We start from the raw sequence: 13,644 nt of genomic DNA, 5'->3' as shown, positions 1-13,644 counted from the left end.
AACATTTTAACAGTTTATCATTATTAAATTATCAAATACAGCACAATGAATGACAGAATAGTGAACTTACCTTATTTATTTATTGTATTTTTTTTTCCCGGTCAAAAAATGTCATAAAAAAACTTTTTGTCATGATTTCTGAGGAGTCAAATGGTGAACTCCCTCCCTGTGAAGAGGTCTGTAGAAAAGGCTGTCAAACTTCCCTCCAGAAAATTATATGACAAATTTAAACACTGCTACTGCTTTTCTCAGGGTCTCATTTCTCTTTCAATGCACTACATAGTAAAATTGGAGGTACTGTATGTGTGGAAGGGCTTCAAGTGATTTGTTGCAAAATGGCAACATTATTCCATTAGGATTAACAGAAGGTCTTAAAAAACAAAACTAGTTGCATCTCCACTACTCTCTCTGGTAGAAAATGGATCTAAAAATTCCCTTCAGCATCACTCTTGGGCTTTAGACATTAGTGGAATGCAGCTGGAATGAATGCCAGCAAACAAACTGACTGAATAACAAACAAAAAAGTAAAGTTAAGGTTTATATAACTGCCTGAGTCACGTCAAACAAATTCTTTCCTGGTTTTGCCTGAAAGAAAGATTATTTATTTAAGGTCAGTTTCAGTAGCCTACAGTAATTCCACAATTTATGGTTACTTGGACTTGGTTTAGATGAAAATGATAATTACTTCAGCAATAAATTTAAGCATGTCCTTTATAACAAAAACATGCAAGAAAAATAAATAAAATGAGAAAAATGTAGAATTTTTTAATATCTTTGAGTAATTTTCCAAGTGTACATATAGCCTCTTTTTAGGTATTTAAAATACATTTAAACAGTTAGAAAATGTGTTCACCAAAATTATTTTATTTTCATCTGACATGCAAGTAATTTACAGTAATTCTGACCACCAATACAATTATTATATAAGTAAAACTGGTAAATTTGGCAGTGAGTTGAGCAGTCAACATTTTTTAGGATTGTCTTTGAAACACTCCAAAGTTAGTGCTCTGAAATAGTAGCTTTTATGAGAAGCCTGTCTTCTTCTCTTGTGCTGATTTCCAAACACTTTCAGATTTATTTATGCAACACTATAAATGACAACCAGAAATATAAAATATGATACTGGCAAAAAGCTCGATTACAGTTTCACTCTCTCACAGTTTCCTCTTTTCACAAACAGCAGATCTGGTGATTAGCTACTGTTTCACTCCTGGGGTTTCTGATATCGTTGTGCCAGATAAGATGAAGTACCCATGCATTTCAAGATCCTGTTTTTAGTAGTTTTGTTGTTCATAAGGCAGGTCAGCTTTTTCTTGTGTATGCGGATATTGTATACCTAATTTGCTAGAAGGACTCGACATGCTTGAATGCTTCTTTAAATAATGGCAAAATCTATCAATACGACAGACCTGAAACAGTCTCTTCCGTCATTTATTATGTTTTTGACACTCCAAGGCCAACTAAGCAGGAACAATAAGTGATGGCGACAAACTGGCTAAAACCCTTAGGGGCTCACTTCTCTGCTTTTATCAAAGACTCACATTTCCTCATCACCAAGCTGTTCCGAAGAGATTACATTTCCGCACACGTGCCTTTGAGTGTAATTTTTATGTGAACAGTGAACATGATGGTGGTCCTTTTTGTCCCAAACACAGGTGCCAGCCTCAATGCTGCTTACTTTAACATCCTGTCTGCTTATCTGCAATGAACAGGCATTTTTTCCTCCCCCTTTGGTTTTTGTAATATAGAGAACATCAGACATAAAATAATGACCATTTAGTGCTATTGTCATGCAGGGTGTGAGATTGGTTGGAAAATCTTTGGACTAGTGGGAGCTGCCAGAAAGTTCCTCCAGCAGAAAAAAAAGGAAAGTAGAATTAGTCACTTTTCCTGTCTAAGAGCTATGGTCGATCAGTGTAAATGGATACTGGTTAAGTGTTTCATAAGTGGGAGATGTGATTACATTCTGGTCAATCACATGAGACAGCAGTTGTTGTTGACAGGCAGATGCAGCCGAGCCCATTATTTTTCCTTCTGCTCCTCATCTGAATCCTGCTGAAATGCGAACTGGTTGGTTAAAATGGGGAAACACATTCACACATACCTGCACCTCCACTACAATTGACTAATTCTTGCTTTCCCCCCCCCAAAATTTAGAATGGTTGGCTTTTGTCTGTGAAGATAAAATAAATATTTTCTGTTTTCACAAAAACTCTGAACAATCTACAGTTAAAGCGATCATTAACAACTTTAAAACTACTCGAGCTGTGACACAAAAGGCTGAATGAAGAGCAAATTTCTCATGACTCCACACACAGTGGGGAGTATTGTAAAGCTGCTTTCTCACAGTTTTTTCATTTTGCCACTCGTGTAAAAATAGAATCAAAGTGGAAATTCAGGTGTAAAAGCAGTATTGTGTAGGTTCACACTCAAATGAAGTTCTTAGTATTAAAAGCAAAATAAAAAAAACAATGTTTCAAATAACAATCACAATAGTGATAATAATAACAACAACATACTGTACAAGATTGTAACAGAAAATACTGTGCAGTTATTAGAAAAAAAAAATCAGACTTGCAATTCAAGGAATGTGCAACTGAGTCAAAACTCATTTTTCAAAATGTATGTGCATGTGTATTGAACATTAAAGAAGATGGACTGGTTACAATAAAGTATAACTGTGCAGAAAAACAGATGTGCAATAACAGCAGAAATGTAATCTAAAAATAAATAAGAACAAAGTAGGTGATTGTGCATTGTATTGTAAATGTATTGTCCTTGTGCTGCCGAGATACGATGAATGAAGGGTTTTTGTGACATATCAAATTCTGTTACATCTAGGAAGTCTTTTACACACAGTCATATTTAATAACTTACACTAGGTGTTTTTAAAAAGGTTCATTTTGTCATCCTTTAAGCAAGTACTAAACATGAATGTTCAATGTTAATGTACATATTCTATAAATACTCCTACATGGTTAGATAGTTGAATTAATTAATAAAGAATCTAATCTCAGCCACTAAAACCATTTGGTTTTGATGCCGTCCATTCCTCACTCGTCACTCTGTCTCCTTCCTGGCATGCACCATCTTACACAATGACTGTCTTTTCTTTTCAGCTAGCAGGACATACGGGAACAAAAAAAGGATGGCTGTTTTATCAATTTGTTAACACATTGTGAAACTGTTGGGTGCATAATTGGATATTCATTAACTCAAACTGTCAAGTATTTCTCTTTAAAATACAATAAAAACAATCAGTGAGAGAAGGGTCATATCTTAGAGAAACATTATCTTATACTGGCACTTCTATCACAAAATGTATATAAGTGGTACAGGAATGCTTAACAATGACACTAAATTAACAGGATTTATTTTTATGATACAGTATGCATACACTCTGTCTGTACTGATGAATAATCCCTCACACCAACATATCAAACACTTAAGTTTATCTGGGTGGGCAGATTGACTTATTCTCTGTTCTGATTAATTTAGCTCATAATTACCTGACTTTTATACATATATGGACCGTGTATAAGGGGTTTTATTTTCAGCCCAAGATCATCAGAAATCTTGGGCTTTTTTGCCTAAAAAGGCAAAAAAAGTCATCATGGGACATCCTGACATAAACAATTCTTACTTTATTCTCTGTTCTGATTAACAGATTAGTAACTGAATTTTCATCAGTGCTGACAGAGCGTCGGCATGAGAAAGAAAGGCAATTTGTGGCTTATCCTTGAGACATTTGCATAGCACTTGTATAACTTAAACAGCGATTATATCTTATATAGCATCTCTGTTGCAAGAGTGCGACAGAATTTTCCAAACTTGTCTTTGTTCGAGATCAAATTATGCAATCTATTGCATCGAATTCGTGGAAAGACAGGCAATCGTACTTGGTACTTAGCGATACATCATAGGTTTATAGGTATAAAACAGATTTCTCAAGCTTGGTGGAAGAGTGCTGCTAAATAAAAAAAAGAATTATGCTACTAATAAAACAAAAAAAAATACAATAGATGTATTGCATTATTATGAAATATAAAAATCTGATCATTTCAGTTGCTGCATGGTCTCTGCAGACAATGTCTAGTGCATTTTAGCAGTTCACAATACAGTGTTGTGTTTTAGCCATAACATTTCACCTCTAATGGATTAAAATCACCATTCAATCTAAAGTGATTGACCCCATTATTAATAAATCTTCTGGCAACCAAACAACAGCAGCATGAAAGAAGAGGATGTTACACAACGCAGGCACGCTGCTTGTACTAAGTTCTAAAGGAGGGTGTGATTGTAATTATATGCAGCACGTAAATTAATAACAGCGAGTAAGCACCAGAGAGAGAGAGAGAGATGGAGAGAAAAGCTGATAGGATGTGTGGAGCTGGAGGTGTGAAGATAAAAGTTACCAGCCTCCACCTCATGTGCCTCTCACATTTCCACTACTCCGATAATGGATTGAGATGCCTCCTTGCTTGATGTCGTCCATTCCTCTGTCTTCACTCGTCACTCTGTCTCCTTCCTGGCATGCACCATCTTACACAATGACTGTCTTTTCTTTTCAGCTAGCAGGACATACGGGAACAAAAAAAGGATGGCTGTTTTATCAATTTGTTAACACATTGGGAAACTGTTGGGTGCATAATTTGATATTCATTAACTCAAACTGTCAAGTATTTCTCTTTAAAATTCAATAAAAACAATCAGTGAGAGAAGGGTCATATCTTAGAGAAACACTATCTTATACTGGTACTTCCATCATGAAATGTATATAAGTGGTACAGGAATGCTTAACAATGACACTAAATTAACAGGATTTATTTTTATGTTACGGTATGCATACACTCTGTCTGTACTGATGAATAATTCCTCACACCAACATATCAAACACTTAGTTTATCTGGGAGGGCAGATTGACTTATTCTCTGGTCTGATTAATTTAGCTCATAATTACCTGACTTTTACACATATATGGATCGTGTATAAGGGGTTATATTTTCAGCCCAAGATCATCAGAAAGAACTGAAAAGTTAAAAAATTCATCATTTGACATCCTGACATAAACAATTCTTACTTTAAGCACTGGAACATATAATTTTATTCCTTTCATTTCAATGCAAATGTACTAGCCAAAAACAGAAATGTATCATAAATGACACGTTACAGGACTTGATGTTTCATTTCTTTAAGTATAGACACATAAAATGGGTTTTTAAATATGCCAGCTAACATGGCAAGATAAAAATCAATGTGACAGCAGACAAACTCCAAAACAGATTACCATTTCACAGTATTAAGTATTGTAAACCAGTTATCTGTCAAAATGTTCTTCAAATACATTATGTTGATGTCAGTTCAATATAAACTTTGTGCTGTATAGGTCTTTATACCATCCAGCAACGGTACTTAAGAACCTAACATACTTCTCCATTGCGGTATTAAGTAACAACAAGAAACAAATACTTTTTGCAAATGCTTTTTAAAAATTTATATCTGCATCTGTAGATTGTGCCAACTAAGACTGAATAATATTTTACTCAGTTTGGTGACAAATCGCGATTATTCTCGGTAGTTCTGGGAAGACTGTCTTCGCATGCAAAATTTAGATTAAATACTCTTTGTTAATTAGATAATTACATTGGTATAATGTAATTACCAGTATGTAGATGTGTGTAAAACTAGAAGTATTAGGTTAGATGACTGAACCCTTGGCTATTAATTAAACAATTTGGCTCTGTAGCCAGATTAATTATCCTGGGTAACCGCTCCCGCTGAATTAAAAAGCATTACCAATGTAATGCTGATGTTTCATAACCACCATCATATTTTTAAAATTAATCTGTTGATGGTGCATTTAATGTACTCTGTTTCATAAAAAAATGTTCTTTGGCCTCACATGAACATATCAACCATTAATGCAGTTTTTATTTGGCGTGACTGAATGCAAGTCAAGATTAGACAACCACTGAGAAGCCATTTGATTTAATCTCTAAATTGTCACTTGCTATGTTAGAACTTCACTGTTCAGTGGTGAAATCATCAAGCAAGGCAATATACTAGGTTATTGTTTTCCATTTATGTGTTTTGTTTTAATTAGATCTGAAGTCAGAACCCAGATCTGGAAATAATACCCCACCCTAATTAACTAAAGTAGCTGCGGATTACTCAATAGTTGTCTTGCTATTAAAATAACAGTGGGCTGCATAATGGAAAGTTAATACTGATGTTAAACGTTGCCCAACAGTAATTTCATACACAAACCAACAAATCATCAAATGAATGCAGAGATTAATGCAAACAATAGAGCTTGAACAGAGGAGGGCATCATTATTTATGCTTATGTACAAGTTTGGTTGCATGAAGTAAGAGAAGTAGGAGTTTTATTTTGCTGACCAACAGGATGGCTCCAGACTTTTTTGTCTCTATGCAAAAATTCTGATCCTACCTCACAAATGTTGCAGCTGAAATCAAGAATTGTTAGACCAAGAAATGTTTATCCAATGTGAAAACTCCGATTTTAGGGAGGCTGTGACTTCCTAAAACTGGTTCCTAATGGACAATACTTATTTGGTCTTCTGGTGCTGAAGGCCATTTGTTATAGGGATGAACATGCTGTGTCTTTAGAAATGGTATTCTGAATACCTTGGTTGTAAAGAGTAAGATTATTTCTTCTGTCATGTCAGACTAGTCTACCAGTCGTTCCATGACCTCTGAAGCAACAAATCTTGTTCACTGCATATTTTCTCTTTCTCTGAACATTCACCTTAAACCAAGGAGATGGTTCTCCTTGAAACTGCCAGCAGATTAGCAGTTTTTGTAAACTTCATGTAAATGCTCTGTCCTTCCCATTGTGATGCTCAGTGTGAACTAACACTCCTTCACCTCATCTAAAGACCTAAATCCATTGAGTTGCTACCTTCAGATTAATGGATTCACAATCTGTCTAAGAAACTGAATGAGTGTACCAAATTAAGTGGCCAAAGAGTGCATGCTTTCAATTATTTGTTACAAATATTAAAGGACCAGTCTTTTTTCCCCCTAATTTTTCATCATGTTATTTTCCTGCTTGCTGTGTCACACACAGAGCATGCAGATATTCATCTAAATTCATTGTGATGCTAAAAAATCTTGACAGAGTGCTGCTTGCAAAATACCTCCAATGCTATTACTGAGGTTAGGGTAAAGAGTCAAAACAGAGCAGAACCACAAGTGCTTTAGAATTTAGAAACATAAAATGATATATACTTGGAGCTTCAATGTGTTTATAAAGCTCTCTGAATCAATAATGAGCATTAACTGGTTTGGGTGGATATGGCATTTTGAAAGGGTGGTCGAGTGTCCGAAGCTACAAAATAATGTCCCTGCTTTGTTTGTGTAGTGATGCTTGGTTATAGTTTGGTTCTGCTCCATTTGGCCTCTCAGGTTTTTTTGGGTTTTTTTTATCAGCAGACCCCTATCACTGTTTTTTTCCAGGGAATTAGGAAATTGAGCTTCACTGCTGGTAAAACAAAAACAACAACAACAAAAAACTCATTTAGGCTGCTGAATAATATCATATCAGTGTGTTTATTACTGAATAACTTGGAATCTGCAGCAGAGAGAATTCCGTTTTATTGAAATTAAATTCATACAAATATTTTTATTCATCTTGGCATTATAGGGTAGGATAACAAACAGATGTCCGGGCAAGCAGAGAGAGGCTTAAAGCTGTATAAAAGCAAAAACGATACCTGCCAACTTTGGCTTGTTATTTTCCATGGTGATAGTGAGAATGTATTCCAGTTTTGCTGTCAATGAAAAAAAAAAGAGTGAGACATCAACTTATATAATGCTGCAAGGAAATATGCTTCTTTAATCCAAACTGCATCACCTGTCTTGTATGTTTGATCTTGATTAAACATGCAAGACTTCATAAGATTGTATGTTGATACTGAATGAGTCGACATAGTTAGCTAATCTCTTCTCTGGTTTAGATATGTGAAGGCAGAATTGCAGCTGAAGGGACCAGGTAAATCAGATGAAGAATTCAGAAGAGCTAATAGCATTAGAGGAATGAGCACAAGTCAGAAAGCACCTGACTAGTAAGCACCTCTTTTATAATCTCATCACTAACATTCAATTAGAGGAAGAGCTTTTTATTTTATGGTGCTTATTTGGATTTAATTAAATCATCCTTGAAATTATTTCATAATTTTAGAACTACAACAAAAATAAACACACACTTGGTCAACAAAATGGTTTCATTTACTACTGATAAAAGGTTAGCTTTTTGGGTTGTGGCTGCATGTTTGCATGTTTGTTTTTCCTATTTTTTCTGAAGACCGAGTAGATAAGTCTTACTAAAATTAATATGACTTTTGCAAAATGAACTAACAAGAAAAAATAACTACACTTGTTTATTTTGTGCAAGTGCATAGGCCTAATGCTTACTCTTACATGATAAATCTGACTGACAACAATATTATTGCTAATTTAAGACTTTTGGCTATAACAATTCTGTTACTATTGAGCAATTTAAATAAATATTATGTTAGTTATTGATAAAAAAAAACCCTTTTAAAAGTAAAACTATAAGTTAAATAAAAGGAAAGCAAGACTTGGCATTCAAATTTTTAAACCCCTCTAGCACTTGTTAGTATTTAATACTTGATGGCTGCAAAACTGTTTCTAAGTAGCTGCGTGCAACAACCCCTAAAGGTTGGCATGCATTTCCAGCTTTGCAACCAATGTTCCTCTGTGGTGAGTTTTCACCCACCAGTAAACAGAGCATCTGGCCACAGAATAAGTTTCAGACATCAGATTGCAACTCACTCATTTCTAAAAGGAACCATTTTTGAGAAAGAAATGTCTCAATATGTAGGTCAAGTTGTTGATTAATATTTAAGGCACAAAGTTCACAGCAGTGTAGACAACAATACAGGATGGACAACAAAAAGTAATATTAAACTTAATATCCAGTTAACTTAAATCCTGTAGTAAGAAGACATTTTTATTCAATATAGTTAAATATGCTGAAAAGTATTTCCAGATTAATTAACCCATATTGTGTACAATTGCAGAATGTTTTATTATACAAACTGATTGTGTTGTCCATGTTATAAATAAAATAATGTCTTAACTGACCATACTCGTGCACAGTGACTCTTAAGTGTAAGTATAATTTGGATTCATTATTTTATGAGAAACATCAATGTAGAGGTTCTCGTTTTTCATGATAAAATACTCTGAAAAAATTAGGTCATTAATGTTAATGATCTATTGTGAAAAGAGAGCTTAAGAAACATGTTGTATGTTGACTCCTGTGCAAAACCAGCAACAATGTGTGACTTCAATAAATAAATACAGTATAACTAAATGAAAGTGGGATTATAGTTTCATGCGGAATGTTTTTATTGTAAGATGACAAAATCACTGGTCAGTAGTGTGAAGCACAAACTCTAGCCACAGATGTGTTTCCACTGGAGGAACTTTGCATGGTACTGGCATAGTTTTTCCAATACAGGAAGCGAGGCCAAATGTACTCATGTCATGGAGCTTTTTGAATAAACCACAAACTGAATGGCAAGTTTTCTGATCAGTAACTCTCCTACTAGTTAGTATATCTCAATTTAAACTCCTCAGATTTTCTGTTAATGTTAAATCTTGGAATATGACAACAAAATAATCTAACCTAACGGACTGAATAATTTAAACAAAGCATAAATATTCATTTTCTGGGTCTCTAGAAGTGGGGAGAGGAAATGATTTTAATCGGGTAATGTTACAGAGTTCAAGAGCATTAATGGTCTGATATAAAATGAATATAATCACAACACCATAGGATTTGTTTCATGGTTTCCACATTTTTACTTTGTAATAAATTAGGCAACTGGTAATTGTTGCTGTTGCAGAAGGATTAAATCTATTAGTGTCAGTAGGCATAATTTGCTTTAGCAACCTGGTTTTCATCTTGTGTTTTTTTAGGATTGGCCTTCATTCTTCCTCCAGCTTATCCCAGCCAGACACAACTAATCTGTGGTTTGTTTAGTACTAGTGGGTTTTTTAGATAAGCGGGGAGGTTTTTTCATTCTGTTTATTCTATTTTCAATAGGTACGTTTAGTTAATATTCCAAACAGTTTCCTTTTCTTTACAATCTCTCTGAAGTTACAGGCAGCTCTTTTTCAGAGTAAATCAGAATAGAAATGATCCAGTAATGGATCACCTTTCGTATTATAGCCTGGCCTTCCCGATACAGGCTACAACATATATATAAGGTTCTTACTGTGAAGGTATAAAATAAACTCTCCTCCAATAGTTCCAGACAAAAAGCACAATTTTATATGTTGGCTTTAAGTACATGACCAGATACAATGCTCAGAGTTAAAAGAATCTGGCAAGCTAGTAACAAGGTAAACAAACCAGACCAAGAGTGCAAACATCTGACTGAATTTTTAGTTAGTATTTGACGTTGGAAGAGAGGAGTGCTTCTGTGTTTTCTCCTACATGAAGCGAGGGCAAAACCATTTTTAAGAGCTTCCCTTGTGCAGGTAAAACATCCAAAAAGCAGCTACTTTTGATGCTTTGTGATCTTTGGGGGTTGAAGAATTGTTGCTATACAATCTTTCACAACTGCTGTCTTATTTTTTTTGTGTGTTGGAGGGACAGAGATAACAATTCGGAATTTTCTAATAGCACCGTCACTGCATATAGTTTTAATGGTAATCTTAAGTTGAATATGTGCAAAATACTGTATGTAATGTAGAAACAATTTTATCCTTACGACAGAGTGTTCTACAGAGAGTTTAAACAGACAGAGTTTGGAGCAATAAAAGTATAAAGCATGACAAAAATAAATTTATGGCTTTTTTAGGTGCTTGGATGCCATGACAGACAAGTTGCAAAATTTTATGATTTTGCTTCTGTTTATTGATTTTTCTATTAAAAACATTGAGGTAAAGTCACTATGTCCTACGTCTATGACAAGCCACATTCATTTAAAGTTTTACTTAGCAAATTAGTGACTTGAAGCTATGTCATATTCAAACACAACTTATAAAACTCAACTGTTTGATACTTTAAAACTTTTATTGTACTAAAAACTCAATTATTTTCATTGGCTCCTATTCAGCTGCATTATTTACTCTTCCCCCAACAGAAGTGTCTTTTTGTAAGAGAAGGAAATGACATCACATTGAGTCTATCCAGTTTTGTGTCTTATTTTTAAAACCTAAAGAAAAAGTAGGAAAATGAAACAGATATGCCTGAACACAAGCATAAAATTGCAAATAGAAAATATCTTGCATGTGATTCTGTGACATTTCTGTTTTGGCAGATTGTCAAAACTTTCTATGTTTTAGTATTAGTTTCACAAATGTAAATTTGAAATCAGGGCATTTTAAAGTACGATACACATGGTTAGTCAAGTTTTAGGATGAAACTCAGATTTCCTGAAGTGTTTGACTATACGCCTAATTTACTAATTAGAAAAGTGCTTGAAACTGAAAGTATAAAATCGTTTTCTCCATGTTCTGTGTTGACAGGCTTCCCATCCTCTGGGAGAAATCTAACAGAAGAAGAGGAGGAAAAGTTTTTATCATCTGGATCAAACAAAACTGGCTAAATATTGAACGGAGGTGCATGGTTAGAACACAGCACAAGAGCCATGTGGGAGGAGAGTGACTGGGATTTCATATTCACAAGCATCAAGTCCAAGTCTTTTCTCTGCTGACATACAGTAACCTTTCCCCAGCCTTTCACCAGTGCTTTTCCTCTGGGGGAGCCCCTGCTATGAACCCCAGCTCTGTTGGCTTCAGCAGGCAGTCCAACCTCAGTGCCAGGGACTGTGTGGGCATCCCACAAGTCTGGGTTCTGCCTACACAGAACTCACAGACTGCCCCTGAAGAAAAAGAATGAAATACTCCTGAGTCACTCCTGTGTGTGGTCCTTTTTGCTGTCTCGTGTTATCGCTGATTTCTTGTCTGGATCCTTCCCTGAATCCTTGCGCTCTACAGAAATAGTCTGCAGCTCCTCCACCACCACCACCTCCTATTGATCCACTTCTTCATCATAATTTGCTTTCCCATCCAGAGGCAGCACGAGTTCCTTTGTGCTAACGACGTGGTGGAGGACCATGGGATGCCGTCAGAGCTCGGAGGAGAAGGAAGCGGCTCGGCGCTCGAGGCGGATCGACCGCCACCTGCGCTCAGAGAGTCAGCGGCAACGGCGTGAGATCAAGCTTCTCCTGCTGGGCACCAGCAACTCCGGAAAGAGCACCATTGTTAAGCAGATGAAAATCATTCACAGTGGTGGCTTTAACCTGGAAGCCTGCAAGGAGTACAAGCCTCTCATCCTCTATAACGCCATCGACTCTCTCACCCGCATAATCCGAGCCCTCACCACCCTTAAGATTGACTTTCACAATCCTGATCGCGCCTATGACGCCGTTCAACTCTTTGCCCTCACAGGGCCGGCTGAGAGCAAAGGGGAGATTACTCCAGAGCTGCTGGGGGTGATGAAACGTCTGTGGGCAGACGCAGGGGTCCAGGAGTGCTTTCAGCGCTCCAACGAGTACCACTTAGAGGACAACACCGCCTACTACCTAAACGACCTGGACCGCATCTCTGCACCTGAGTACATCCCCACTGTAGAGGACATCTTGCGCTCCCGTGACATGACCACAGGCATTGTAGAGAACAAGTTCACCTTCAAGGAGCTCACTTTTAAGATGGTGGATGTGGGTGGACAGCGTTCGGAGAGAAAGAAGTGGATTCACTGTTTTGAGGGCGTGACTGCAATCATATTCTGTGTTGAGCTGAGTGGCTATGATCTAAAACTCTACGAGGACAACCAGACGGTAAGAAAGATTTCTGTTTGGGACCCATTTTTACAATTACTAGATCGTAGTCAGATGTTTGTCATTCACGCCTCACATGTTGAAAGTTGCTGTCGATTTTCTCTAATCCACACCTGCTCAAAATTACATATAGAGGTTCAAACCATAATACATGCACTCCAACTAACATTTGGCTACATGTGTCTTAGCACATTACACTGCAGCTATATGTTTTTGTAGTCATCAATAAGCCTCTGGGCCTATTAGTTAGATTTTTGCCCACCATTTGTGGCAACATTGGTAGAATCAATCTAAATGGGTTGTTCTGGCACAGACAAGACATTTGAACATTGTCCACAAATCTATAGTTTTTGCAAAGAAGCTTGATCTTAGCCTGGTTTTTAGATTCAAAAAGCAATTTTAATGTGTTTTTCCTATTGGAACATTTTTCTCTCTCCAAGTTTCAACCACCTAGCAGTCGAGTTTATAAACTTTATATTCTTTGACTAATGCCTCTTTATCTCCAGTTGTAAAAGAAGCTCAAACCAAGATGTTACAAATGCCCAAGACTTAATAAAATGTTCCTAAAATAAAAAGGTCCATCTTGACTCTTTTCTCTAGAAGGCATTTGTCTAGTGACACATTATAAAACTAAGTAATTTATATCTCTTGATTTAATTTCCACTTTTTCTAATGTCCTTAAATCACCGAAACTCACTAGAAAATTGTTATTTTACACTTTGAAAAGAACTAAAAGTTCTCAGTGGCAAACAACTACAGTAATATGTGGAACAAATTATTTCATATTTCTGAGAAGAAAGCAGAG

The 13,644-nt window shown here is 36.0% G+C and overlaps 1 protein-coding gene across 2 annotated transcripts in view; it reads left to right on the top strand.

Annotated features, from left to right (window-relative positions):
- gnaz (guanine nucleotide binding protein (G protein), alpha z polypeptide) overlaps positions 1-13,644 on the top strand; it is a 45,956-nt gene that overhangs the window by 17,280 nt on the left and 15,032 nt on the right. For both annotated transcript variants that reach the window (XM_032569704.1, XM_032569703.1), the window contains exon 2: positions 11,527-12,839. In XM_032569704.1, the coding sequence (XP_032425595.1) occupies positions 12,117-12,839 (723 nt within the window). In that variant the 5' untranslated portion in view covers positions 11,527-12,116. The remainder of the gene's footprint in view (positions 1-11,526; positions 12,840-13,644) is intronic.

The sequence above is a fragment of the Xiphophorus hellerii genome, chromosome 8 (genome assembly GCF_003331165.1).
Source record: "Xiphophorus hellerii strain 12219 chromosome 8, Xiphophorus_hellerii-4.1, whole genome shotgun sequence".
Taxonomy (NCBI): Eukaryota; Metazoa; Chordata; class Actinopteri; order Cyprinodontiformes; family Poeciliidae; genus Xiphophorus; species Xiphophorus hellerii.
This window is presented reverse-complemented; position numbering and strand designations above follow the sequence as displayed.